This window comes from Trypanosoma cruzi, genomic scaffold (assembly GCF_000209065.1).
Source record: "Trypanosoma cruzi strain CL Brener 1047053516785 genomic scaffold, whole genome shotgun sequence".
NCBI classification, from domain to species: domain Eukaryota; phylum Euglenozoa; class Kinetoplastea; order Trypanosomatida; family Trypanosomatidae; genus Trypanosoma; species Trypanosoma cruzi.
Genome location: NW_001849491.1, coordinates 17,031 through 41,367, shown reverse-complemented (window position 1 = coordinate 41,367; position 24,337 = coordinate 17,031). Strand labels below are relative to the sequence as shown.

The following is a 24,337-nucleotide window of genomic DNA, read 5'->3' as shown; positions in this document are numbered from 1 at the left end:
TTAGTACATCGGACCACAGTAGACGCACACAAGTCTCCGCGGTTGAGTGCTGGCACGCACAGCCCGCACACAATTCTTCAGCCCAGAGTGGTGTACGCCAGCGCGGATACGGCGAGCAGCAGCGGGGCACACACCCACGCAGAGCTGCTGAGGCTGCCGTCGATTTCGCGAAGACGTGACGGTGCGCGGGTGGTCGTTGTGGTTGGCGCCTCCGTAGTCGTAGTGGTGGTGGTAGTTGGTGCTTTTGTCGTAGTAGTGGTTGTTGTTGTTGTTGGCGCATGTTCCTTCTGACTTTGTGCCGGTACAGAAGCGGTCACGGAACTTGACGATGCATTTGGGTTAACCGACCCACCTGACGACCCTGACCCATCGGACCCACCTGGTGCCTGTTCCTCTTTTGGAATAGACTCCGGATTTGGTGTATCCGGACTCCCTGGCACACCGGGTCCCGCACTTGATGCTTGTGGTGTGGGGTTTCCACTCTGTGTCTGTCCAGTACCGGCCTGTGTCAGCGACCCTGAACCACCGGGTCCTGGAACACTTGCTCCCGGTGGCGAAACAGGCGATAAACTGGGGCTGTCCGCAACTTGATCTTCACCAGTTGCTGTCACACACACAGACGGGCAGCAGCACAGGGCAAGCACCAACAGGGCGCACAGCAGACGGCACGTCATCATCGTGAGTGTGGTCGTTCGGTGGTGTGGAGCTGATCTGCACAGTGAGGGACATGGAGAGCAACAGGGGAGACGAGAGGTGCGGCAGACACACACAGAGGGCAAACACACAAAAGAAGAGAGGGCAGCAGCCAGGCATGCACCGTACGCCGCACACCACGCACGACACACACTCCAATCCACGGCAACAGGCACACACACACACGCAGCCCTGCCGCAACACCAACACACAGATGGAAAAAGGAGAAGCAAACAGGAGCGGCACACAAGGCTCCACCGCATGTAAATACGGCGAGAGCGGTCCGTCGTGTCTGCACCCCTCACGGAGGATACACACACACACGAGAATAGGTGCAGCGCACACAGCAACACAAAAGCAAAGTAACCATTGAAAAGGAGAGATCCCCGCACACCACTCCATGCAAGCGCGGCCACCACCGCAGCAGCAGCCGCACACGCAAAGTCAAGCGCAAGGAATGGAATAAAGCAACCATTTATTCGTGTTTCTTTTTGGAGGGTGGAAGATGTCTGCATATGTTGTTATTGTTTTTGCGGAGGGTAAACCTTCATGCCTGCATCGTGTGTTGGGGGTTCCTGCAGTGTGCACAACTGTTTCCTTCTCTTGTGAATTTTTATTGTGTTGGTGCAGCCAATAATTCAATTTGTGTTGTTCCTGCTTTTCGCTGGTAAAAGTGCTGCAATAGATGTTTTTATTTCCTCCTTCGTTGCCGTGGCACCTGATTCCTCACCGTTTATTGCGGTGGAAATGAGAATATGTGAGTGGACTCCCACGCACCAGAACGCACCTTCGCTCCTATTTATTGGTGCACAGAAGGGCATGCGTGTTTGGTGGTGCCTCGACCATATATTCTTGTGGGCGTACATTCCCCTGCAGGCTGAGGGCGGGGTGACGCTCCGTCGCGGTGCACTTCCCTCGCATGCCGCCCACTGTGATTCATCATGCATCACCCCCTCACACATTCCGTGGCGCCACACCGTTGATATTATTGCAGCCGCTGTGATTCCGCGTATTTCACGCATTTCATTCTGCCACAATACATCCGCTCGTGTGGCCGCCGCATCCAAACAGCGGTGCCCAACACCGTGAGCGGCAGTCCACATCCTTGCATGACCCAACGCAGTGGTGCTTGACTGTCAGCCAGGCGCCAGACAACACGAGAGTATTGTGCCGGCAGTACAACACACGGAGCTGCAGTGAATGACTCGGGCGGCGACGCATCTATTTGTCGCAAAGCAGTGAAAAGGACTCGGGCAAAATAATGCCGGCTGCATGCACGACACCATATCCACAGCCAAAGCATGCGACGCGATGTGTGTTTCACTGGTGCTGTGAAATGCCTGCAGACGACGTCACTAGTGGAGGCACACCACCCATGATCAGCGGACAGACAATAATCGGCATGGGAGGCCACAAAAGGCAGCAACGACGCCAGCAGCAGCAGCTCTCTCTCTCTCTCTCTCTGTTGCCTCCTAGAAGTAAATATTCCACCAGCCACAGCCGGCTGTGCCATCGTGACACTCCATGCACGTCGTGGCTGCGTCAACACATCCTGCTCCCTGCTGCGCCTCAAAAGATGCCTCACTCCGTCCACTAAGTCCATCGATGCGGGCCGTGCCTGGGCTTTTCGTCAGGACCACAGCGATGTGAGGGTCACCGAGTCGCAGCATGTTTGTTGTGACGCTGTTGCATGGCACCTGCACACACACGCAGCGCCTGCATCCCTCCCTTTTGTGTTCGCCCTCTGCCGGAGTGGCCACACACACGGGCAGCAGCAAATTCATTTCACCCTCGACAACCCAAAATCAACACCGACATCCCTCGCGACGCAAAGATCTCAGTTGCCAGCACGGGCCTCCTGCCGCTCTGCCACCGACGCCGAAACACGGCACAGTGCACGCACTTATTTTCCTCGTGTTCCGTCAGCCGTTTGCTTCACACATTCTCCGACGGGCTGACGCCCACAAAAGCACGCCACAAAAGCCACTGTGATCGCACAAGCTCTTGCGATGAGCGTCTGTGTGTGCATAGATCCGCTGCTCACACGTGCTGGCAGGCAGCCTGCAGCCGGTGCCCTCGTGCCAGTTCATCGGCTCCAGCATGGGAAAGAGAAAATGGCCAATTCCTCGTGTACTTATTCCCACCGGCAGTGCCAACACGCTGGTCGCCAGCCGTCATTCCTCAGCACATCCAGGAATGCTGAAAAGTGACGTGGAACCGTCAGCCAGCAATGCCACAATCCCCGCACACATGTCGGCTCCACCAGAGAAGACACACAAACTACACACAAAACCCCTCACATGTCTTCCGAACATCATTCCGACGCACCGCGACATGCCAAACAGAAGTATTCGTCACACCATGCACCTCCCCACACAATCAAATAGTCCATGCACCATGCACGGCAGCAGCTCACACCCGTCTAAACAAGTGTTCCCAGGACCTGTGTTACCCACGTGCTGCAGTGGGCTGCCTCGGCTAAAGGGAGCTGCTTTCGTGAACATTGCTCGCGATCACTCACCCCAACGCGGCCGCCTCCCAGGTGATTGCGCAACCAGTGTTGGGCTCGACAGCACAGGCGCGGGAGCCCGCCGAGCACGGCCAGCAGTCGCCCATCGTCAACGGTGTCGAACGCAGTCGAGATGCCAGTCGGGACTGCGAGAGAGCGGCGACGGCGACGGTGCAGCGCGGGACGCCGCCCCTGCGACGCTCACACTCCACAGCGATGCGCTCGCTCAGCCCTCGTGCCGTTCCGTCACTCACAGGCGTCACCACGTCGGAGACCGTGCGTCGTGGCGTGGATAAAGGCTGACGTCGGTGGCGTCCCAGCAGCGCTGACGGGCGGCGGTGGACCAGTCCTTCGCTCACTCCTAGCAGGACAGAGAGCAGCGGGAGGGGCCGACAACTCTCCGTGCGGCATGCGTTCTTCCCGTGTCTGCGGGTGCGAGTAGTGTCCCCCGTTTCCCAGGAACTTCGCAGGCTACCGTCAGCAAGGGAGGTGCTACTCATCGTTCTGAGCGAGCAGCGGGCTGCGGGTACAAGATGGCGCAGCAACGCATTCAATACACCGCCGGGGCCAGGTGCCAAGACAAGCGAAGAGTCGCGAAAGGACAATTCAAGCGCATACAGCGCGAAGGGCCAAACCATATCCCGGTCACCAGGGGGCACGCAAGCACGAAGTGTGCGGACAGCAGTGGGGATCGCAGCAAGTGGGATTCAGACGATGCGACGGACGAGCGGGTTTCACTGCTGCCGGATTTCGTCGGCGCTTACCAGCGCTACACATGTCGTCTGCGTGCCGTAAGTGACGCGCAGAGGCAAAAGCTACTGCGAGGCGGAGACATTGAGCGAAGCCCGAGCCCCATAGCAGCACTCCAGATGACCGTTCCCTCACTGACGCCGGCCAAACTCGCAACATTAATGGCGCAAGGAGCAGACATGATAGCCATCCAGGAGACCTGGAAGTCGTCGGAGCAGATCGCCAGCATGCACGCTGGAGAGTATGTGCTCCATGCACAATCACGTATCCGCAAGGAAGGTGTTGCAGCGGCGCTGGTGAGGAAAACTCTCCGCTCCAAGCGTATGCCCCTCATCACTCCTCAACGTGATTCCAGCCTCGAAGTGGTGGTGGTCCGGGTCGCGCTGGGCCAGAACCGTGATCTTATTGTAGCGAGCACCTATATGAGACCACCGCCGCAACTGACACAACCTTTAGGCGGTTGCTGAACTGCCTCTCGGTCTCGTCGCCGCTCATTCCGTGTGGGGATTTCAACGTGCGTCGCCCACGGTGGGAGCCCTTCCTGGAGACCCCTCCAAGCAACTCCGCTGTAGAATTTCATACAACCGCGCACGGATGCAGGACCCGCCTTGGTTAACACCCCTGGTAAAACAAAGTATGCTCGTGGTGCAAGAGAGAGATCCTGTATCGACCGGACATGGTCAAGGCATCTTACCGTGTCCGACTGGACAGCCAATGTGCCGCCGCTCAGTGACCACCATGTGTTGACATTCACGCTGCATCAGGCATTTAAGGATACCATACCCTCGCCACCCACTTCGGTACGTCGAGTTTTCTACAGCTGGTGGAAGTCCAAGTGGGAGTCCTTCGCCAACAACCTCGACGCACAACTTCCAGCATGCGACTACAAAAAGCAATCAACCGGCATTAAAGCTTTTACGAGAGCGCTTGCAGTTTCACTTCGACGGCGTTGACCTCGCGGCATGCACAAGGATGGTCCCAAGCTCCGGGGTGACACCCTTGCGAAAGCAGAGCGGATTGCTACCGACAGCAAGGCCCGCTGTCTGCAGTTACCGACGCCCGACCGTGAAGCAGAGACGCAACGGACAAGGAGCCAATTCTTCCTCCTACTCCGTGAGCGCTCGCGCAGCAAATATCGGCATCGCATCAGAAAGTTAAACCCGGGCAAACCACTCGCCTAAAAATACGATTCCGGACGTAAAAAGACATCAATTCCATCTCCCACAACGGCGTTGATGTACGATGGCCGGAAGAATAATTTCAGGACAGCAAGGAGAGCAGCGGACGCGCTCAATCTTGGATTCCTCCCCACCTCGCAAGGCGATTGGGTTTTCCAACGGGAAATAACGGGGAAAACAAGTCTTTGTGTATTTCTTCTCCATTCCCTTCTTAGGCCGCAGAACAACAACGAGTCGGCCGCCTCATCTTCGATAGGTTCCTTCTCTCCCCTCTCTCTGGATGCCTCTTTTAATCAAGCGGAACTGCGTGCAGCGCTGCGTAGCACACCGTACGGCAAGGCCCCGGACCGGAAGAAGTCTACGGCGAGGCGCTACGACATCTTTCGACGAAGTGTCTCCGATTCCCTCTCCGCCGCATCAACCACAGCCGGACAGCCGGCACGATTCCGGTCCAGTGGCGACGAGCCACCATCGTCCCAGTCCTGAAACCCGGTCATTCGCCGGCGCTAACGGAGTCATATCGACCAATCAGCTGTCCTTCCATCGTGGGTAAGGTTGCTGAGAAAATGGCATTGAGGAGATTGCTTTGGCTGTGGACGCCTCGTCCGCACCAGTATGCGTGCCGTAGTATGCGTACCACGACGATGCAGCTGGCACACCTGATACATGAAGTTGAGCATAACAGAAACGATTACTTCCAAGTGAACCTTCCCAGGAAGAGCGGTGTTGGAAGCCAGCTCCACTGCAGACCCCATCGGGCTCCGTTGGTGCTGATTGACTCCAGCAAGGCTTTTGAGTTCATAGATCATCGAGTCCTCAGTCGCTTGCCGGCCAATATTCCGGGGGTGAACTGTAGAAGGTGGCTTAGAAACTTTCTGCGTGGCCGCTACGCGAAGACACGAGTTGGCAACAGACACAGCGATCGGTCTTCCACGCTGCGAGGAGTTCCTCAAGGGTCCGTATTGGGAACACATTTTTGTTCTCCCTTTACGCACACCCACCTCTCAATCTGCTGAACGGCTTCCCAGGCGTCACAGCAGACATGCACGCGGATGACCTCTCCATTGTAATCAACGGCCACTCTCGGGAGGACACCATTCCTGCAGTCAACACGGTCCCCAAAAAACTGCACGCGCGGGGTCAGTAAAATGGCCTGGCCATCAACCCGTCAAAGTGCAAAGCCGCTTGGCCCACACTCTCCACGCACACGGAGTCAAACTATGATCGTGAAGGAAAGTGACCCCTGGAAGTGGCTGGATGTAAAATTCCAGTCATCACCATGGGGGCGTCGCGAACTACGAAGCTTCTTGGCATGGACCTCGATCCGCGACTGACGGTAAATGTGGCGACCTCCAAGCACTGCGCGGCCACTTCGCAACGGGGATATCGCAGCTACGCCGCATTGCGCATAAAGAGGCGGGACCATCTCCACATGACCTACGCACGTTCATCATCGGATACGGCGCTTCCAAATTACGCTACGGCAGCGAGCTCATATGGGCAGTAGCGGCGGATTCAGCAAAGAATGAGATGCAAAAGACGTACGCAGGTCTGGCACGCATTGTCAGGGAAGTTCCGAGCAAAGTTCAGCGGGAACCCGCACTCCTAGAAGCAAATATACCGCCGCTCCATGTTGTCCGCCTGCGTGCGGCTCTCCATGTTTGATAACACACGCAATTGTCAGATGGACTGGAAGCGGAAATCAACGTCTGAGCCTTCGCCTCGCGCAGGTTTCCGCATCCCGCCATTGTCTCGGCACGAGCTATATGCCTTCGTAGACGCATACGCAAACGGCTACGGCATCACCGAGGACTCACCACGCGAAGAGCGGTTCTTTCGTGGCTCCATTCCTCCCTGGTCTGCGGCCTCCGCTCACCGGGTCACCATCGCTGTGGAACTTCCGATAGATCACTCGATCACCGACGAAAAAGAACTGATAAGGGAAATGCGCAGAGTCAGCGAAGAGGCTCTAGCGCCGCACAGCCACCGCTCGTGGATACTCGCAACGGATGGCGATGTCGACGTTCCCAATTCAGCAGGGGTTGGCATACCACCTTCATCCCTGCATTCCTCGCAGATAATAGAGAAAGTACGTAACAACTGCGGCACACGCCCTTGAAGCTGCAGGACGAAATCCAGTGCGCTGCTCCTGGCCCTGGAGAAGCTGATTATCCCTCGGATCCAGCACAGGCGTAAAAACCCCGCTTGTGGCGACACAAAGCCAGTCTCTCCTAGCGGCCCTCAACAAGGACCCGTTCCGCCAGACCGACTGGACGGAGGACCGGATCTGGCAGCGTCTCCTGACACTGATGCGTGCCGGCCGGTCCGTGCACCTGCAGTTTTGTTGCGGACATTGTGGAGTGCATGTTGACGAGCCTGCGGCTCAGCATGCGACGCAGACCATGGCAACCGGACAACACACGGAACATGGAATGGCGCCCATATGGCACACGGACCCGCTGACATGCCTTACTACCCAGCCCAGCAACAAGTGGCGTCGTACCATTCGCTAAGACACTCACCGCTACTCGCCCTGTGGTGCCAGGAAGCGGTCTCTGCCACCGCAGGATCAGCCAACTTCCACAGGCACGCCAGTTGACCCGCAGGAAACCTTTCGCCATCTGCTTCTAGAATGCCCGGGCACCTCCGCTGCGCGCCAACGGCTGGGCATTGAGGAAGATCTACGCAGCGAAATGTTCTCTCAATGGCAGTTGCTTCATAGCAGGAAGCTTTTTCCGCTGCCCAACCGCCTCCTCGGCACCCAGATGGCATTGTATAGCTAGACGTGCTGGTAAGAGTACGGAAAAAATGATAATGAGCATTCTCGCCACCATCGGGTCGTGGCGCACCTTGCGATCTCGCTGGTGACCCTCCTGCTCCACTGCTGTTTTTGCGCAACAAGTCATCACAGTCATTTTTGTGGTTTGGTCGGCCTCGTGTTGCGCTCCGGGTTCTCCTCCTTCATCGTCTTGCGGTGTTTCCTTTGCCGTCCCTGGCACTGTGACTGTCCCGTGACGGTTTTTTCCGAAGCCTCACTTCCCTGGGAGGTCCTCCCGCCACCAGCGTGCCCTCCGCCCAAAGACTCCTGTCCATTTGCACGCATCTGAGCGGCAGAGGCGCTGCCAGTGCCGGACGGATTGCAATTGTTACTTCGCAGTGGGTCGCTGCAGGATTGATCCTGCCTCGTCGGAGCAGTGAGTGGTCCTGCGGGGGTGGGATTATGGCCCTCACCCGCCGTGCTTTCTCCACCCTCCTCGTCTTCCTGATTGCTATCAACCTCAGAGTTCACGTTCCCCTTTCGTCCAGAGCCACCGGCCACGGTCCTCCATCCGCAGCCATCACAGCCCGCGCTTGTTAAGCAGTCACCGCGCCATCACCAGCGGGCCGCACAAACACACCGTCGCAGCAGCCGTCGAAAACACGCACGAGCCATTGCACATCACTGCAGGAGCCAACAGGACGCAGAGCACACGGCCAGTCATCATCACAAACAGTGGAGTCGCCCAACGCTGTGGAGCCGACCTGCAAAAGCACAGAAAACAAAAGAAGAGACACGGCCGCTACACCATGCACAGCCACCGCACAGTCACAAATGGCAGCAGCCCAGCAGCGGCAGCGCACACACACCATGAGGCAGTTGAAATCAGTGAAAGGGCAAAAACACACAACGCCCCGCAGCAAGCAAACAGAAAACACACAAGAACACAATTAGAAACAAAACACAGGTAAACAAACAGCAATGAAGTAAAAAATGCAAAAACACACAAAACAAAGGGCTGCACAGTATGGCTCCAGCGCGCACGCACCCATCCTCAAATGTGACTCCACGCAAACAGTTGTGTGAGTGCCATGCATATGAGTGTGTCTGGGGTGCGTTCAACGTGACGGATGCGGGGAGCGGCAAGGAGCACACAGCAGGGCAGCGGAAGCAAGTGAAGCAAAACACAATCATTAGTTTATCCTGTTTAGTACATCGGACCACAGTAGACGCACACAAGTCCCCGCGGTTGAGTGCTGGCACGCACAGCCCGCACACAATTCCTCAGCCCAGAGTGGTGTACGCCAGCGCGGATACGGCGAGCAGCAGCGGGGCACACACCCACGCAGAGCTGCTGAGGCTGCCGTCGATTTCGCGAAGACGTGACGGTGCGCGGGTGGTCGTAGTACTAGGCGTCTCCGTAGTCGTAGTACTTGATGCCTCTGGCGCAGTGCTCGTCGTAGTTGACGCATTTGCCTTTTGAATTTGTTGGACTGGGTCAGCGGATCCACCTGGTTGCTCTTCTGTAATAGGCCCCGGAGATGTTGAATCGGGACTCGCTGACGGAGCCGATCCCGTACCTTTCCCTTTTCCGTTATCGGTCGTCGTGCCTGAATTCGGTTCCTTACCGTCCGTCTTGTTTGGCCCTACCGCATCGTTTTCACCTGGTTTTTGTGTATTACCGTTCCCGGAACTTAATCCTTGTGACGTTTGGCTCTCACTTCCTTTGTGTTCTTTACTGGACGTACTTCGCGACTCTGTCCCAGCGGGCCCCTTAATTTGTGCCTGTTCCTGTACCGTTTTGGCCGGGTCTGCTGAGTCTGAAGTACGGGCCTCTCTATTTGATGTCGGTCCATTGCCGGACGCCGCACCTGCTGCTCCTTGCAAACCAGGCGCATCAAGTGGTTCTTCCGCATCGGCCCTCGTACTGTTTTGCGTACCGGTTTCCGGGCTTTTCACTTTTCCGGAATCGCTTGCCGTGCCTGATGTCACTTCCTCAATGCCCGGGTTTTCTGACCCTACAGCACCGTTCTCACCTGGAGTTTGTACCGTACCGTTCTCGGAAATTGATGTCTGTCCCGTAATGGACACACCTGGCGTGCCCTGACCACCTGCTGCCTCTGACAAAGCAGGGAGCGTTGAAATGCTACCCTTATCGGTACCTTCACCAGTCGCTGTGACGCACACGGACGGGCAGCAGCACAGGGCAAGCACCAACAGGGCGCACAGCAAACGGCACGTCGTCATCGTGAGTGTGGTCGTTCGGTGGTGTGGAGCTGATCTGCACAGTGAGGGACATGGAGAGCAACAGGGGAGACGAGAGGTGCGGCAGACACACACAGAGGGCAAACACACAAAAGAGGAGAGGGCAGCAGCCAGGCATGCACCGTACGCCGCACACCACGCACAACACACACTCCAATCCACAGCAACAGGCACACACACACGCAGCCCTGCCACAACACCAACACACAGATGGAGGAGGGAGAAGCAAACAGGAGCGGCACACAAGGCTCCACCGCATGCACATACGGCGAGAGCGGTCCGTCGTGTCTGCACCCCTCACGGAGGGTACGCACACACACACGAGAATAGGTGCAGCGCACACAGCAACACAAAAGAAAAGAAACCATCGAAAAAGGAGAGATCCCCGCACACCACGTGGATTGTTGGTCCACGGGAAGCGCAGCCACCACCGCAGCAGCAGCCGCACACGCAAAGTCAAGCGCAAGGAATGGAATAAAGCAGCCATTTATTCGTGTTTCTTTTTGGAGGGTGGAAGGTGTCTGCATATGTTGTTATTGTCTTTGCGGAGGGCAAACCTTCATGCCTGCATCGTGTGTTGGGGGTTCCTGCAGTGTGCACAACTGTTTCCTTTTCTTGTGAATTTTTATTGTGTTGGTGCAGCCAATAATTCAATTTGTGTTGTTCCTGCTTTTCGCTGGTAAAAGTGCTGCAATAGATGTTTTTATTTCCTCCTTCGTTGCTGTGGCACCTGATTCCTCACCGTTTATTGCGGTGGAAATGAGAATATGTGAGTGGACTCCCACGCACCAGAACGCACCTTCGCTCCTATTTATTGGTGCACAGAAGGGCATGTGTGTTTGGTGGTGCCTCGACCATATATTCTTGTGGGCGTACATTCCCCTGCAGGCTGAGGGCGGGATGACGCTCCGTCGCGGTGCACTTCCCTCGCATGCCGCCCACTGTGATTCATCATGCATCACCCCCTCACACATTCCGTGGTGCCACACCGTTGATATTATTGCAGCCGCTGTGATTCCGCGTATTTCGCGCATTTCATTGTGCCACAATACATCCGCTCGTGTGGCCGCCGCATCCAAACAGCGGTGCCCAACACCGTGAGCGGCAGTCCACATCCTTGCATTTCCCAGCGCAGTGGTGCTTGACTGTCAGCCAGGCGCCAGACAACACGAGAGTATTGTGCTGGCAGTACAACACACGGAGCTGCAGTGAATGACTCGGGCGGCGACGCATCTATTTGTCGCAAGGCAGTGAAAAGGAGTCGGGCAAAATGATGCCGGCTGCATGCACGACACCATACCCACAGCCAAAGCATGCGACGTGATGTGCGTTTCATTGGTGCTGTGAAATGCCTGCAGACGACGTCACTAGTGGAGGCACACCACCCATGATCAGCGGACAGACAATAATCGGCATGGGAGGCCACAAAAGGCAGCAACGACGCCAGCAGCAGCAGCTCTCTCACTCTCTCTGTTGCCTCCGAGAAGTAATTATTCCACCAGCCACAGCCGGCTGTGCCATCGTGACACTCCATGCACGTCGTGGCTGCGTCAACACATCCTGCTCCCTGCAGCGCCTCAAAAGATGCCTCACTCCGTCCACTAAGTGCATCGATGCGGGCCGTGCCTGGGCTGTTCGTCAGGACCAGAGCGATGTGAGGGTCACCGAGTCGCAGCATGTTTGTTGTGACGTTGTTGCATGGCACCTGCACACACACGCAGCGCCTGCATCCTTCCCTTTTGTGTTCGCCCTCTGCCAGAGTCGTCACACACACGGGCAGCAGCAAATTCATTTCACCCTCGACAATCCAAAATCAACACCGACATCCCTCGCGACGCAAAGATCTCAGTTGCCAGCACGGGCCTCCTGCCGCTCTGCCATCGACGCTGAAACACGGCACAGTGCACGCACTTATTTTCCTCGTGTGCAGTCAGCCGTTTGCTTCACACATTCTCCGACGGGCTGGCGACCACAAAAGCACGCCACAAAAGCCACTGTGATCACACAAGCTCTTGCGATGAGCGTCTGTGTGTGCATGGATCCGCTGCTCACACGTGCTGGCAGGCAGCCTGCAGCCGGTGCCCTCGTGCCAGTTCATCGGCTCCAGCATGGGAAAGAGAAAATGGCCAATTCCTCGTGTACTTATTCCCACCGGCAGTACCAACACGCTGGTCGCCAGCCGTCATTCCTCAGCACATCCAGGAATGCTGAAAAGTGACGTGGAACCGTCAGCCAGCAATGCCACAATCCCCGCACACATGTCGGCTCCACCAGAGAAGACACACAAACTACAACACCCCTCACATGTTTTCCGAACATCATTCCGACACACCGCGACATGCCAAACAGAAGTATTCGTCACTCCATGCACCTCCCCACACAATCAAATAGTCCATGCACCACGCACGGCAGCAGCTCACACCCGTCTAAACAAGTGTTCCTCGGACCAGTGTTATCCACGTGCTGCGGTGGGAAGTAAACAAAAGAGACGGGCCGCCAAACCCCAAAAGAGTGCAACGAATGGCCGCAAGTCAACGGAACGCTGCCACTCAAAACAATTCAGTCCTAATGCCCTCAGCCTCCCACCTTCTCCCACAAAAGCCCCAAGTGCCGCCAATCAAGCGCGCCGTCCAAGAAGTCGCTGTGCAACACCAGGAGGAATCGCAGTGCCACCTGCTGCCATCCGGGTCCGTTGTGGACGCCATGATGAGTAGAAACGCCCATTGGTGCTTCGAAACGACGCTGCACACCTGCGACGCATCATACGGTTTGAGACGCACGTGCCTCACCAGCACCACAGACGCCCACGCGCCGTCGGTACGCCCTACATCGTCAAGGAAGCAAAGGATACGTCAGGGTGGCAGCAAAGCACTCGCTGGCAATTCACGTCGCAGGCATCACCACAAGCAGCTCCAGCAGCGCTGCTGACCGTGGGGTGCCGTGGATCAACTGACGCATGGCGTATGTGGAAAAGAAAAGGACGTGGTGGCTTTACAAGGATACGAGTGGCTGACTCTTTTAGAAGGAGAAACAAAACAATGTGGGAACACACAAAGAGGAATCAGGCGTCCGCAGTCAAAGCAAACCAGCAATCAAAAAAAGCAAGATGGGTGCACTCAACCACAACACAGGCAGAGGATAAAAAATACCAACAACAAAAGCCGAAGCGTGGGGGGCGTCCACCCAGCAGTGGGGACGCGCAGCAACAGGTGGGACGACCAGCGCACACACTCTCATTGCTCCCGTAAAGCAAAACACACACACAGGGAGAGAGAGAGAGAGGTCGCCCACTCAAAGCAACGGAAAAAAAACAGAAACAGTTACGGTGCTCCGCCCATGCAGCCAGGCAGGACGGCAGCGGTGCGTGTGGTGCAAAAGAGAGCACCAACGGGCCTGCATGGGTGTGCATGCATATATACAGTGGGCACATTATGTGTGTGCTTCGTGGGATGAGGTGAGGGCGAGAGTCCATGCAAGGGGACACACACAGAGAGAGAAGGACGAGTGTGTGTGCGGGCGGTGCACGGCTCTCTCTCCCTCACTCTCACGCAGCCACCACCACCGCAGCAGCAGCCGCACACGCAACAACAAGAAGAAGCAAAAGAGGGGAGGTGGTGTGGGAGACCGCGGTGCTGCCGTCACTGTCGCCAGGCATAGCCGTTTCACCTGTTTTAGCGTTTGTGGTGGGCGCTGTTGTGGATCCCGCACTCTGAGAGACCGTATCGTATTTGTTGGCTGATGCAGCTTCACCATCGGAAATACTTCCGAGTGGTGTGTCGCTGTCAATGGAGGGTCGGTTCGGATGATTGTTGGTTGGAGTGCCTTCTGTGCCGGTGCCGGACTGCATGGCCGTAGCTGCCGTGGTGCTGCTGCCGCTGTTGCCCTTCGTTGTTGCACCACGCATTTCTTCAACCGTCATAACCGGCAATCGTGAATCTTCCTCTCCACCCGTTGGTGCGACAACTTTTTCGCCGGCGTCTTTGTTCTGTTCAATGTCTTCTGCGACAGACTGCTGAGAATTCCTCGTGCCATTGCCGTTTTCGCGACTTTTCTCGTCACCACGGCCAGCTGCAGATGTGGATGATGGGTTTCCATCCGCTGCGCTGTTGGGTAATGGAAGCTGCAAGGGACTCGGCAACTCTTGTTTATCTTTATTTACTTGCAAACTGTCTTCTGATGGTGTTATCGTTTCATCTTCATGAGTGCCATTCAATGATGGTGGCTGTAAGCCTTCGTTGTCATGCGACTGCCGGTCCTTCACTGATATCAGCTTGTTTTCAGGCTCTTTCACCTCTTGACTTGTTCCATCACCTTCCTTTTCCTTTTCAACCAATTTTACATCTTCGTTTCTTCTTGCTTTTTCTTCCTCGGCAGCACCTTCGGTTCCTGACACAGTTACTTCAGGAGGTGGTGAGAGAGCTTGTCCTTGAACATTTGGTAGTGGTGTTTCTGGGCCTGCTGTGTGTGATCCTGGCGTTTCAGGGCGCGGTGAATCCTGTGAATCTACACCTTCCCCCACAAGATCACCGGACGCATCAGACTGAAAACCTGCGGATGCCTCTTCACAACCTCCGTCGGCACCGCACCACAGCACGCAGAGGGCACACACCAGCAGCACACGGCCAGTCATCATCATCGCCATCACTCCTGTCACTTGCCTGCAGCCTTCAGCACAAAATAACTTCCCGTCAACGCAGAGCGGAAGCAAAATGAGAGACACGGCCGCTACACCACGCACAGCCACCGCACAGTCAAAAATGGCAGCAGCCCAGCAGCGGCAGCGCACACACACCATGAGGCAGTTGGAATCAGTGAAAGGGCGAAAACACACAACGCCCCGCAGCAAGCAAACAGAAAACACACAAAACAATTAGAAACAAAACACAGCTAAACAAACAGCAATGAAGTAAAAAATGTGAACACACACAAAACAAAGGGCTGCACAGTATGGCTCCAGCGCGCACGCACCCATCCTCAAATGCGATTCCACGCAATCAGTTGTGTGAGTGCCATGCATATGAGTGTGTCTGGGGTGCGTTCAGCGTGACGGATGCGGGGAGCGGCAAGGAGCACACAGCAGGGCAGCGGAAGCAAGTGAAGCAAAACACAATCATTATTTTCTCTTATTTATTTACATCGGACCACAGTAGACGCACACAAGTCCCCGCGGTTGAGTGCTGGCACGCACAGCCCGCAAACAATTCTTCAGCCCAGAGTGGTGTACGCCAGCGCGGATACGGCGAGCAGCAGCGGGGCACACACCCACGCAGAGCTGCTGAGGCTGCCGTCGATTTCGCGAAGACGTGACGGTGCGCGGGTGGTCGTTGTAGTTGGCGCCTCCGTAGTCGTAGTGGTGGTGGTAGTTGGTGCCTTTGTTGTAGTGGTCGTCGTCGTGCTTGTCGTGGTCACCGTGGTCTTCTCGGCCGAATCGTCGGCATTCGTATTTGTTTGGTCTATAGATGGATTATTGCCACTTTTTGGCTCTGTCGTATCGTTGTAACCATTTTTCTGTGCCGTATCGGCCGCCGTACCTGAACTCCCAGACCTACCGGATCCACCCTTTCCCTGTTCTGTATCAGACGCCGGACTTGTTGGACCTGAATTCCCTGGCGTATCGGCCACTCCACCTGTACTTCCTGCGGTATCACTCCTCGTGTCTGATGCTTGTCCCTTATCGTCCGGTTTTTGGGGTCCCGGTAACGTAACTTCCAGACCTGTTGAACTTGGCGCCTTGGAACTATTTGCTGAACCCGGAACACCTGCTTCTGCTGGCTGAGCAGGCGATAAACTGGAGCTGTCCGCATCTTGAGCTTCACCAGTTGCTGTCACGCACACGGACGGGCAGCAGCACAGGGCAAGCACCAACAGGGCGCACAGCAGACGGCACGTCATCATCGTGAGTGTGGTTGTTCGGTGGTGTGGAGCTGATCTGCACAGTGAGGGACATGGAGAGCAACAGGGGAGACGAGAGGTGCGGCAGACACACACAGAGGGCAAACACACAAAAGAGGAGAGGGCAGCAGCCAGGCATGCACCGTACGCCGCACACCACGCACAACACACACTCCAATCCACAGCAACAGGCACCCACACACACACACACACACACGAGAATAGGTGCAGCGCCCACAGCAACACAAAACAGCAAAGTAACGATGAAAAAGGAGAGATCACCGCACACCACGTGGATTGTTGGTCCACGGGAAGCGCAGCCACCACCGCAGCAGCAGCCGCACACGCAAAGTCAAGCGCAAGGAATGGAATAAAGCAGCCATTTATTCGTGTTTCTTTTTGGAGGGTGGAAGATGCCTGCATATGTTGTTATTGTTTTTGCGGAGGGCAAACCTTCATGCCCGCATCGTGTGTTGGGGTTCCTGCAGTGTGCACAACTGTTTCTTTCTCTTGTGAATTTTTATTGTGTTGGTGCAGCCAATAATTCAATTTGTGTTGTTCCTGCTTTTCGCTGGTAAAGTGCTGCAATAGATGTTTTTATTTCCTCCCTCGTTGCTGTGGCACCTGATTCCTCACCATTTATTGCGGTGGAAATGAGAATATGTGAGTGGACTCCCACGCACCAGAACGCACCTTCGCTCCTATTTATTGGTGCACAGAAGGGCATGTGTGTTTGGTGGTGCCTCGACCATATATTCTTGTGGGCGTACATTCCCCTGCAGGCTGAGGGCGGGATGACGCTCCGTCGCGGTGCACTTCCCTCGCATGCCGCCCACTGTGGTTCATCATGCATCACCCCCTCACACATTCCGTGGTGCCACACCGTTGATATTATTGCAGCCGCTGTGATTCCGCGTATTTCGCGCATTTGATTGTGCCACAATACATCCGCTCGTGTGGCCGCCGCATCCAAACAGCGGTGCCCAACACCGTGAGCGGCAGTCCACATCCTTGCATTTCCCAGCGCAGTGGTGCTTGACTGTCAGCCAGGCGCCAGACAACACGAGAGTATTGTGCTGGCAGTACAACACACGGAGCTGCAGTGAATGACTCGGGCGGCGACGCATCTATTTGTCGCAAGGCGGTGAAAAGGAGTCGGGCAAAATAATGCCGGCTGCATGCACGACACCACATCCACAGCCAAAGCATGCGACGTGATGTGCGTTTCATTGGTGCTGTGAAATGCCTGCAGACGACGTCACTAGTGGAGGCACACCACCCATGATCAGCGGACAGACAATAATCGGCATGGGAGGCCACAAAAGGCAGCAACGACGCCAGCAGCAGCAGCAGCTCTCTCTCTCTCTCTCTGTTGCCTCCGAGAAGTAATTATTCCACCAGCCACAGCCGGCTGTGCCATCGTGACACTCCATGCACGTCGTGGCTCCGTCAACACATCCTGCACCCTGCTGCGCCTCAGAAGATGCCTCACTCCGTCCACTAAGTGCATCGGTGCGGGCCGTGCCTGGGCTGCTCGTCAGGACCACAGCGATGTGAGGGTCACCGAGTCGCAGCATGTTTGTTGTGACGCTGTTGCATGGCACCTGCACACACACGCAGCGCCTGCATCCCTCCCTTTTGTGTCCGCCCTCCGCCGGAGTGGCCACACACACGGGCAGCAGCAAATCATTTCACCCTCGACAACCCAAAATCAACACCGACATCCCTCGCGACGCAAAGATCTCAGTTGCCAGCACGGGCCTCCTGTCGCTCTGCCATCGACGCCGAAACACGGCACAGTGCACGCACTTATTTTCCTCGTGTTCCGTCAGCCGTTTGGTCCACACATTCTCCGACGGGCTGGCGACCACAAAAGCACGCCACAAAAGCCACTGTGATCACACAAGCTCTTGCGATGAGCGTCTGTGTGTGCATGGATCCGCTGCTCACACGTGCTGGCAGGCAGCCTGCAGCCGGTGCCCTCGTGCCAGTCCATCGGCTCCAGCATGGGAAAGAGAAAATGGCCAATTCCTCGTGTACTTATTCCCACCGGCAGTGCCAACACGCTGGTCTCCAGCCGTCATTCCTCAGCACATCCAGGAATGCTGAAAAGTGACGTGGAACCGTCAGCCAGCAATGCCACAATCCCCGCACACATGTCGGCTCCACCAGAGAAGACACACAAACTACAACACCCCTCACATGTTTTCCGAACATCATTCCAACACACCGCGACATGCCAAACAGAAGTATTCGTCACTCCATGCACCTCCCCACACAATCAAATAGTCCATGCACCACGCACGGCAGCAGCTTGCACACACCATTAGGCATCCGGCCTGTTCCTCCAATCCTCCTTTCGTGCAGTCCGTGGGACGCACGGCAATGAGGCCGGCACCGCGTGTGGGCAACAAAAAACATGATGGAAAACACGTCACACATGAGAGTGTACAGCAACCGACCATTAAATAAAGGAACAGCAAGGATACTTATTATTCCAGGAAAACAACAAAACCAACAGTAAAATGTAAATAATAAAGGAAAACACGCATGCAACGCGGCACACGTTCTCCGTGAGGAGCCGCAATTCCACACTCTTTGGCTCACAAGACCGCCACAACTCCACACAATCCCAGAAGAAGCAGCAACGCCCAATACACGCACACACGCACAGTGCCGTCAACAGTTAGCTCTCGCAGTGTCAATTTCGCGTCGTAGAGCAGGGCAAAGCAGTCGTCGGGACTCACACCGCTCCCGGAATACTGCGCGGTGAATTCTCGTAATTGGGGTTTTCGTGTCCAGAGGCATTGCGTTGACTCAATCCGCCCGCATCACCCTCAGCAAAAAATCCACTGCCTGCAACGCCATTTACTGAAACGAGAGATTTGTGTCCAGTGGCGTTGTGCTCATTCACCTCGTCCGTGTTATCCGCAGCAACGTGTTCCCTGCCGCCATAAGTGACAGACATGATCCCGGATGCATTCAGCGCCACTACTATTCTCGGACCGTTGGCAAAGGAAAGCCTCTTCTTGGATGCATTCGGGACCATCATTTCCTTCGGATTGGCGGCAAACTCTGAATTCGTCTCGGACGTGTTGGTCGCCGTGTTGGATGCGGGACTCGGATCGACGGTGTTGGGTCTGTCAGCCGCCGCAGACTGTCGCCAATCCTCGTTTTGACGTGGCGGCTCAGCATTAACTTGCGGCGCAGTTGTCCCACCAGATTTTGTGTCATCCCTCCCTTCACGGGGTGGCGGCAACTGACAGATGCCTGTCCGGTCAGCATCGCTGCTCCGTGCAGTCGGATGGATGGTTCCATCGGAGAAATTGACGCCGCCACAATTCATAAGGGCCGGCGTATTTATGTGCCGTCACATTCATCGTGAAGGCAACGGTGGCCCCTTCCTCCTTCCTTGCACAGCTGGCAGCACAGTTGCTAGATGTGTGCACCGCATTGGCCACATGGCACACAGTACCCAGCTCACCATTCCTGCTATGCATGCGCACATCAAAGCCACTGAAAGTATAATTCTCATGCTGAGCCTCAGCACTGGCAACAGAACACTTCTTCCACGCCCACACACACACACACGCGGTAGCTCAGGCTGCCGTCACTCGGAGCACACGACACATCCACCAGCACAACCACCGCATCCGCATCACCAGATAAATGTCCAGGACTGCCAGCCGCTGTCACGCACACGGAGAAGCAGCAGCAGCAGCACGAGAGCGCAAGGACCAACACGGCGCACACCACACGGCGCCGCACCGTCACCATCGTCACCATCGCAGTCATGGTCACCCGTAGTGGAGTCGCTGGAGTCAGTCAGCTGATCGGTGAGACGGAAAGGAAAAGAATGCAACAAGAGGGAGAGGGACGGAGCACCGCGGATACAGCAAGAGAGGGAGAGCAGACAACATGAGGAGAGGGCAGCAGGCCCAGCCGCACAGTTCACACACCACGAGACGGCATCCACGCAAGGAAGGCACACAACGCCAGCAGCCACCCGCCATGCAGCAGGAGAAGAAATCCACCACCATCTCCTCCCAGCTCATCGCTACAGCCCCAGAGAAATAGCAAAAACCCGCGGCCACCACAACAGCCACACGCGCAAGCGAACCCTCATCCATCCTTGACGCGCCACCAAAATTTCCAGCCATCCCGCCCTCAATGGGACACGGAGCCCAACTCAACGCAGCCACACGCGGTGCTCCACACCCGCAGGAAAAGAGACTCGGGCAGCGCACTCCCTCCTCCCTCCTCCTCACTTCTCCTCATGGCCACGGAAGAAGACAACAGCCGCCACACGCAACTGCCAGCATGCACTACAAAAGGAGCAATCAAATCCACCTCAATGTGCATCTTTTGTGTGTGTGGTTGTGTGTGCCTGCAGAAACACAAAGCATAAAAGTAGAAAAGAGGGAGCAGAGTGTGTGGAGAGACGCACAACAAAAATGTACAGCAGAGACGCATGGCAAAAACAACAACAGGAAGAAGACCGCTCAAACTCATGACTGCACTGCAGCCCAAACAGCGGCAATTCACACAAGATTTATTTAAAACAAAAAAACTTTACCCTTCATCTTATATAAACCCCATCACACGAAATAATTATAAATAAAAAAGAAAATAAATCGTCCATTACTGTTCCACACAAATTTAAACAACTGCTTGCCGTGTAGCCACACCAAACTGTCTGCATATATTTTGCCCGCAAAAGAAAATTGAAAAGATATTTAAATGTCTTTCAACCGTCTAACCCTCTGTGTGTCCGCACATCGTTTATATTTCATGGGGCCATCTGCACGTTGCTGCTCCCCTCAGCCCTCTCATTGGCGCGTGAGTGCGGCCCGCAGAGCACAGTCACTCTTCTTGTGCGCATTGGGGACTGAGAGAAGCACGCAGACACGACAGGAGTCGCGTCACTCCATCGGGAGAGTGAGCGCAGAAAAAAAAAGAAAAATCATCGGAGGGAGAGAAATGCTCACGAGGCCGACCCCGAAGGGTGCGCCAGCGTGTGAAATGAACACGCAAAGCAAAACAAATCCTCAAAGAATAACACGGTGGCAGGGTGTGGCTGTGTGTGTGTGTGTGGCGCTGCGGGTGTCTGCCCGCCCTGGCCGCCAAAAACAAAACAAAACAAAAGGGAAATAAATGTGTGCTCCGCCCCAGCGGCCCTCGTCGCACGCCCACACGTCACGGCTCCCTCAGCGCGCCGTTCGTCGCCGCCCCTCCTCATGCGTGCAGCAGGCGAGGCGCACAGGGCCGTCGTCATGAGCGTCTCGGTGGGTGTGCGAGTGGAGCAGTTGGGTGGGAAACACACGGCACCCCTCACAGGAAGAGTGCAGCAAGAAACAATTAAAAGGAGGGAAGAGTAGGAAAGAAAAAACGTCCATAGTGATTGCCCTAAAAAGCAAAAAAGAGAAGGGATAGGCGATGAGAGATTTGAAAAAAAAAAAAAAAGTAAAATCTACCAAAAAAGAAGCAAACAGGAAAATAAATTTAAAATACGCAAAAAAAAAAAAGATTTATGAAAGTAAGTCGTTCCCATGGGGTAGTAATTCTGTTCTCGGGAGGTCGCAATTTTCCCACGCGGCAGCCAGTCACTCCTCACAGAGCCGCAAACCCCCACAGTCCCAACAGGAGAAGGAGCGGCAGTCCGCTCACACGCATGGTGCCAGCGTCGGTGTTATTCCCCTGCGACACATTTCCGAGACTGCTGCTGAGTGCCGTAGCATTTACTTCCCTGACCTGTGAATGGATTCCCTCCTCCTGCCCATTCGTTCCTTCCACCTTCTCCCCATGCCCGCCAGAGCTCACGCTCACCTCAGGAGTTTGGGGTGATCCATTTCCCCGCATCGTATCTCCACTCCCTGTCACCACCGTTGGGCTAGCATCAGACGAGGGTGTCGTAGCAACGGAAGCTGCACTGGATACACCGCCAGCACCAATATTTGCCGTCAACGGTTCCTCTTCCAACGACCGTTGCCCGGCAGAATTAGGCCGGGGCAGGGATACCTGCACATCTGTTGCAATTACCGCTGGTGATTGAGTATCCACCACCAATGTCTTCGGACCTTCCGGCTTCGGAATAGTAATTGTATTTTTGGTAAGCCCTGCAATCTCTTCGGAAGTCAATGGGCGGTTTTACAGCAATACGTTCTCCACGGTCACAGAGACGTCTCCTTGGCCCTCTGCGCTGCCTCCATCCCCTCCAATGTAGAAGTGGGAGATCTTTTTATCTTTCTTATTCTCCAATTCACATTGTGCATCTCCGACACGCTGACCATCAACGTACACGGAGCCCTGGGTGCCGTTCTGTAGCACAATGGCCACTTGGTAAGTTGTCTGTGGCTCCCAAGTGCTGCCGAGCTTCTCTGTCGTTTGGCCACTGCACTTTAATATCCACTTCTTTTCGCTGTTGTACGACAGTCCTAGGAGCACAGGATTATTATTGTCGTCATCCATCTTCGCACCCATCAATGGAACTGTATCTCCTTCCTTCGGCACACCGTCGATGGACACCGTCGTCACAAGAGTGAAGTTGTAGTTCGCAAAGTGGTAAAGCTGATTCTCCCCTTGCTTGCCAACAGGCCACTCCGCCCACGCACCACGTCCTTTAAATGTTACGCCATTTTCCGTTTTCTCAGCCCCTTCTTCCATCATTACTGTAGCATTCACCCCGAGGTAATCGTCCCTCCATGTGCTACCAGACAAGTCGCCAGACAAAAAGCCAACCAGCCCATCCGTGATCTTAACAGCGCTGCAGCCATTGTCAGCTGGGGTGTCCTCCAGAGCACTTTTAAAGGGGCACAGGTTGGAGACACGTTCGTCCACTTTCTTCCAGGTCGCCAGCACCTTCTTCACCCGCTCCAGCTGCTCAGTCAGACGCAGAGAAACCATACCGGGTGATGGTGTCTCCCCTCCGACTTTCTTCTTCTCGTACAGTGCAATCAACTCCTCCTGATGATGATTATTCCCGCTTGTACTACTTTTGTACAACAAGGAGCTGGCGGTAACGTCATCATCACCGGACACCGGCCCAATATCAACAATGTGCGTGTTGTCCGTCAGCCAAAGATGGAGTACGCCCTTTTCCTCATTTTCTTTTTCGTCCTTCTCGGAATACACCGGCAGGGTGACGAGCATCACGTTTCTCTTATCACTATCGACACCGTCAATCGTCGCTGTGATGAACCCGCTTCTAACTCCCTTCACATTTCCCTTGTGTTTGTTGTCCCACACGCGCGAGAGTGTCCCGAGTGCCTCCGTCCACGAATCCCCCTTGTCACCGGACTCGTACACCCTGCGGCGGCCATCATCACACGCTGTCATCATCATTAGTTTTCCCTTCTCCCGCTCCACGACGGAGGGATCACTGCAGCCATCGGCAGACATCCCCTTCGACAGTGTCCAGCTCTCAGTACCCTGCAAGTACAGGACCAACGAAACGGTCTTTCCATTCTCCTTCGTGGCTTCCACTGGGAACAAAAGCGTATCGTCCTCTAAAGTAAGACCCGATCCACCGCCACCAATCAGCCGTGTCAGGGATTCGTGATGTTCGACAGCAAAAATGCACGGGAGACCGTAAGTATTTTTCCAAAGAATTCTTTTTACACTTTCCCCATCACTGACGTTCCCTCTCAACAGCAAGAGTCCCCAAGGAGCCGCGTCAGATGCACCCTGACAAGCAGCGGCACCTTCACCGCCGTATTTTCCAACAAGCATGTAAATATCATTTCCCTTCACAACTGCTGTTGGCCGGCTCACATCTACTTTCCTGCTTGGGGAACCGCCTTTCTCCAGAATTTGTGTATCCTTGGCATCCTTCAGCTCTTCCTCCTTTTCTTTATCCTCTGTTTCCGTGAGTAGTTGGGATGCAATGCCAGTAAAGACGGTGTCTTGAGCCTCCTTGCACTGCGCCTCAGCAACGGCAAACACATCACTCCCCACTTTCAAAAGGCCGGGAACACCCAACGATTCCACAACTTTCTTATCATCAGTGACGTCCTTCCATTCAAACTTCGGATCAGACCACTGATCCTCCTCTGCCTTTGCAGCTCCACCACTGCCGCAGAAGCACATCATTACAACAAGGAGGAGCAGCACCGCGGAAGTAAACACACGCCGGGACATGTTGGGCCTCTGCGGCTCACTCTCTCTTCCTTCCCTCCTCCTTCCGCTGGATCCGGTCACGCGGCGACGGTTGTGTGTGCGGGGTGCCTTCACTGCAGCAACACGTGAGAGCATATAAATATGTGTGTGTGGGCGGTGTGTGTGCTGTGTCCTTTC

The 24,337-nt window shown here is 55.3% G+C and overlaps 8 protein-coding genes and 2 pseudogenes across 8 annotated transcripts, besides 16 other annotated features; all 10 read right to left on the bottom strand.

Annotated features, from left to right (window-relative positions):
* Window positions 1-15,681: a sequence feature (areas not merged during assembly with more than two copies in the genome that could not be assigned to a particular haplotype).
* On the bottom strand, window positions 78-677 carry Tc00.1047053510557.80 (mucin TcMUCII, putative; the record flags this gene model as incomplete). The annotated part of the gene is made up of 1 exon (XM_806030.1): window positions 78-677. The coding sequence occupies one exon, from the start codon at window positions 675-677 to the stop codon at window positions 78-80; it is 600 nt and encodes a 199-aa protein (XP_811123.1).
* Window positions 190-274: a microsatellite.
* Window positions 1,679-2,296, bottom strand: Tc00.1047053510557.76 (uncharacterized protein; the record flags this gene model as incomplete). The annotated part of the gene is made up of 1 exon (XM_806032.1): window positions 1,679-2,296. The coding sequence occupies one exon, from the start codon at window positions 2,294-2,296 to the stop codon at window positions 1,679-1,681; it is 618 nt and encodes a 205-aa protein (XP_811125.1).
* Window positions 2,138-2,157: a microsatellite.
* Window positions 3,942-7,939: a mobile genetic element.
* Tc00.1047053510557.73 lies at window positions 7,938-8,615 on the bottom strand (annotated as a pseudogene).
* Tc00.1047053510557.70 (mucin TcMUCII, putative) lies at window positions 9,173-10,135 on the bottom strand (the record flags this gene model as incomplete). Its single annotated transcript, XM_806029.1, has 1 exon — window positions 9,173-10,135. One exon carries the CDS (start codon window positions 10,133-10,135, stop codon window positions 9,173-9,175), a length of 963 nt encoding a protein of 320 aa, XP_811122.1.
* On the bottom strand, window positions 11,151-11,831 carry Tc00.1047053510557.65 (uncharacterized protein; the record flags this gene model as incomplete). The annotated part of the gene is made up of 1 exon (XM_806031.1): window positions 11,151-11,831. One exon carries the CDS (start codon window positions 11,829-11,831, stop codon window positions 11,151-11,153), a length of 681 nt encoding a protein of 226 aa, XP_811124.1.
* Window positions 13,698-14,795, bottom strand: Tc00.1047053510557.60 (mucin-associated surface protein (MASP), putative; the record flags this gene model as incomplete). The annotated part of the gene is made up of 1 exon (XM_806028.1): window positions 13,698-14,795. The coding sequence occupies one exon, from the start codon at window positions 14,793-14,795 to the stop codon at window positions 13,698-13,700; it is 1,098 nt and encodes a 365-aa protein (XP_811121.1).
* On the bottom strand, window positions 15,359-16,048 carry Tc00.1047053510557.50 (mucin TcMUCII, putative; the record flags this gene model as incomplete). Its single annotated transcript, XM_806027.1, has 1 exon — window positions 15,359-16,048. One exon carries the CDS (start codon window positions 16,046-16,048, stop codon window positions 15,359-15,361), a length of 690 nt encoding a protein of 229 aa, XP_811120.1.
* Window positions 15,471-15,572: a microsatellite.
* Window positions 15,682-16,591: a sequence feature (heterozygous, Esmeraldo-like haplotype).
* Window positions 16,238-16,262: a microsatellite.
* On the bottom strand, window positions 16,566-17,054 carry Tc00.1047053510557.40 (uncharacterized protein; the record flags this gene model as incomplete). The annotated part of the gene is made up of 1 exon (XM_806026.1): window positions 16,566-17,054. One exon carries the CDS (start codon window positions 17,052-17,054, stop codon window positions 16,566-16,568), a length of 489 nt encoding a protein of 162 aa, XP_811119.1.
* Window positions 16,592-17,765: a sequence feature (areas not merged during assembly with more than two copies in the genome that could not be assigned to a particular haplotype).
* Window positions 17,766-18,288: a sequence feature (heterozygous, non-Esmeraldo-like haplotype).
* Window positions 18,289-18,915: a sequence feature (areas merged during assembly that could not be assigned to a particular haplotype. This can correspond to areas where the two haplotypes were merged or to regions with more than two copies in the genome that were merged during assembly.).
* Window positions 18,789-19,391, bottom strand: Tc00.1047053510557.30 (uncharacterized protein; the record flags this gene model as incomplete). The annotated part of the gene is made up of 1 exon (XM_806025.1): window positions 18,789-19,391. The coding sequence occupies one exon, from the start codon at window positions 19,389-19,391 to the stop codon at window positions 18,789-18,791; it is 603 nt and encodes a 200-aa protein (XP_811118.1).
* Window positions 18,916-19,072: a sequence feature (areas merged during assembly that could not be assigned to a particular haplotype. This can correspond to areas where the two haplotypes were merged or to regions with more than two copies in the genome that were merged during assembly.).
* Window positions 19,073-23,346: a sequence feature (areas not merged during assembly with more than two copies in the genome that could not be assigned to a particular haplotype).
* Window positions 20,651-20,680: a sequence feature (AT_rich).
* Window positions 21,494-21,572: a sequence feature (T-rich).
* Window positions 21,656-24,295, bottom strand: Tc00.1047053510557.10 (annotated as a pseudogene).
* Window positions 23,347-24,162: a sequence feature (haploid, Esmeraldo-like haplotype).
* Window positions 24,163-24,337: a sequence feature (areas not merged during assembly with more than two copies in the genome that could not be assigned to a particular haplotype).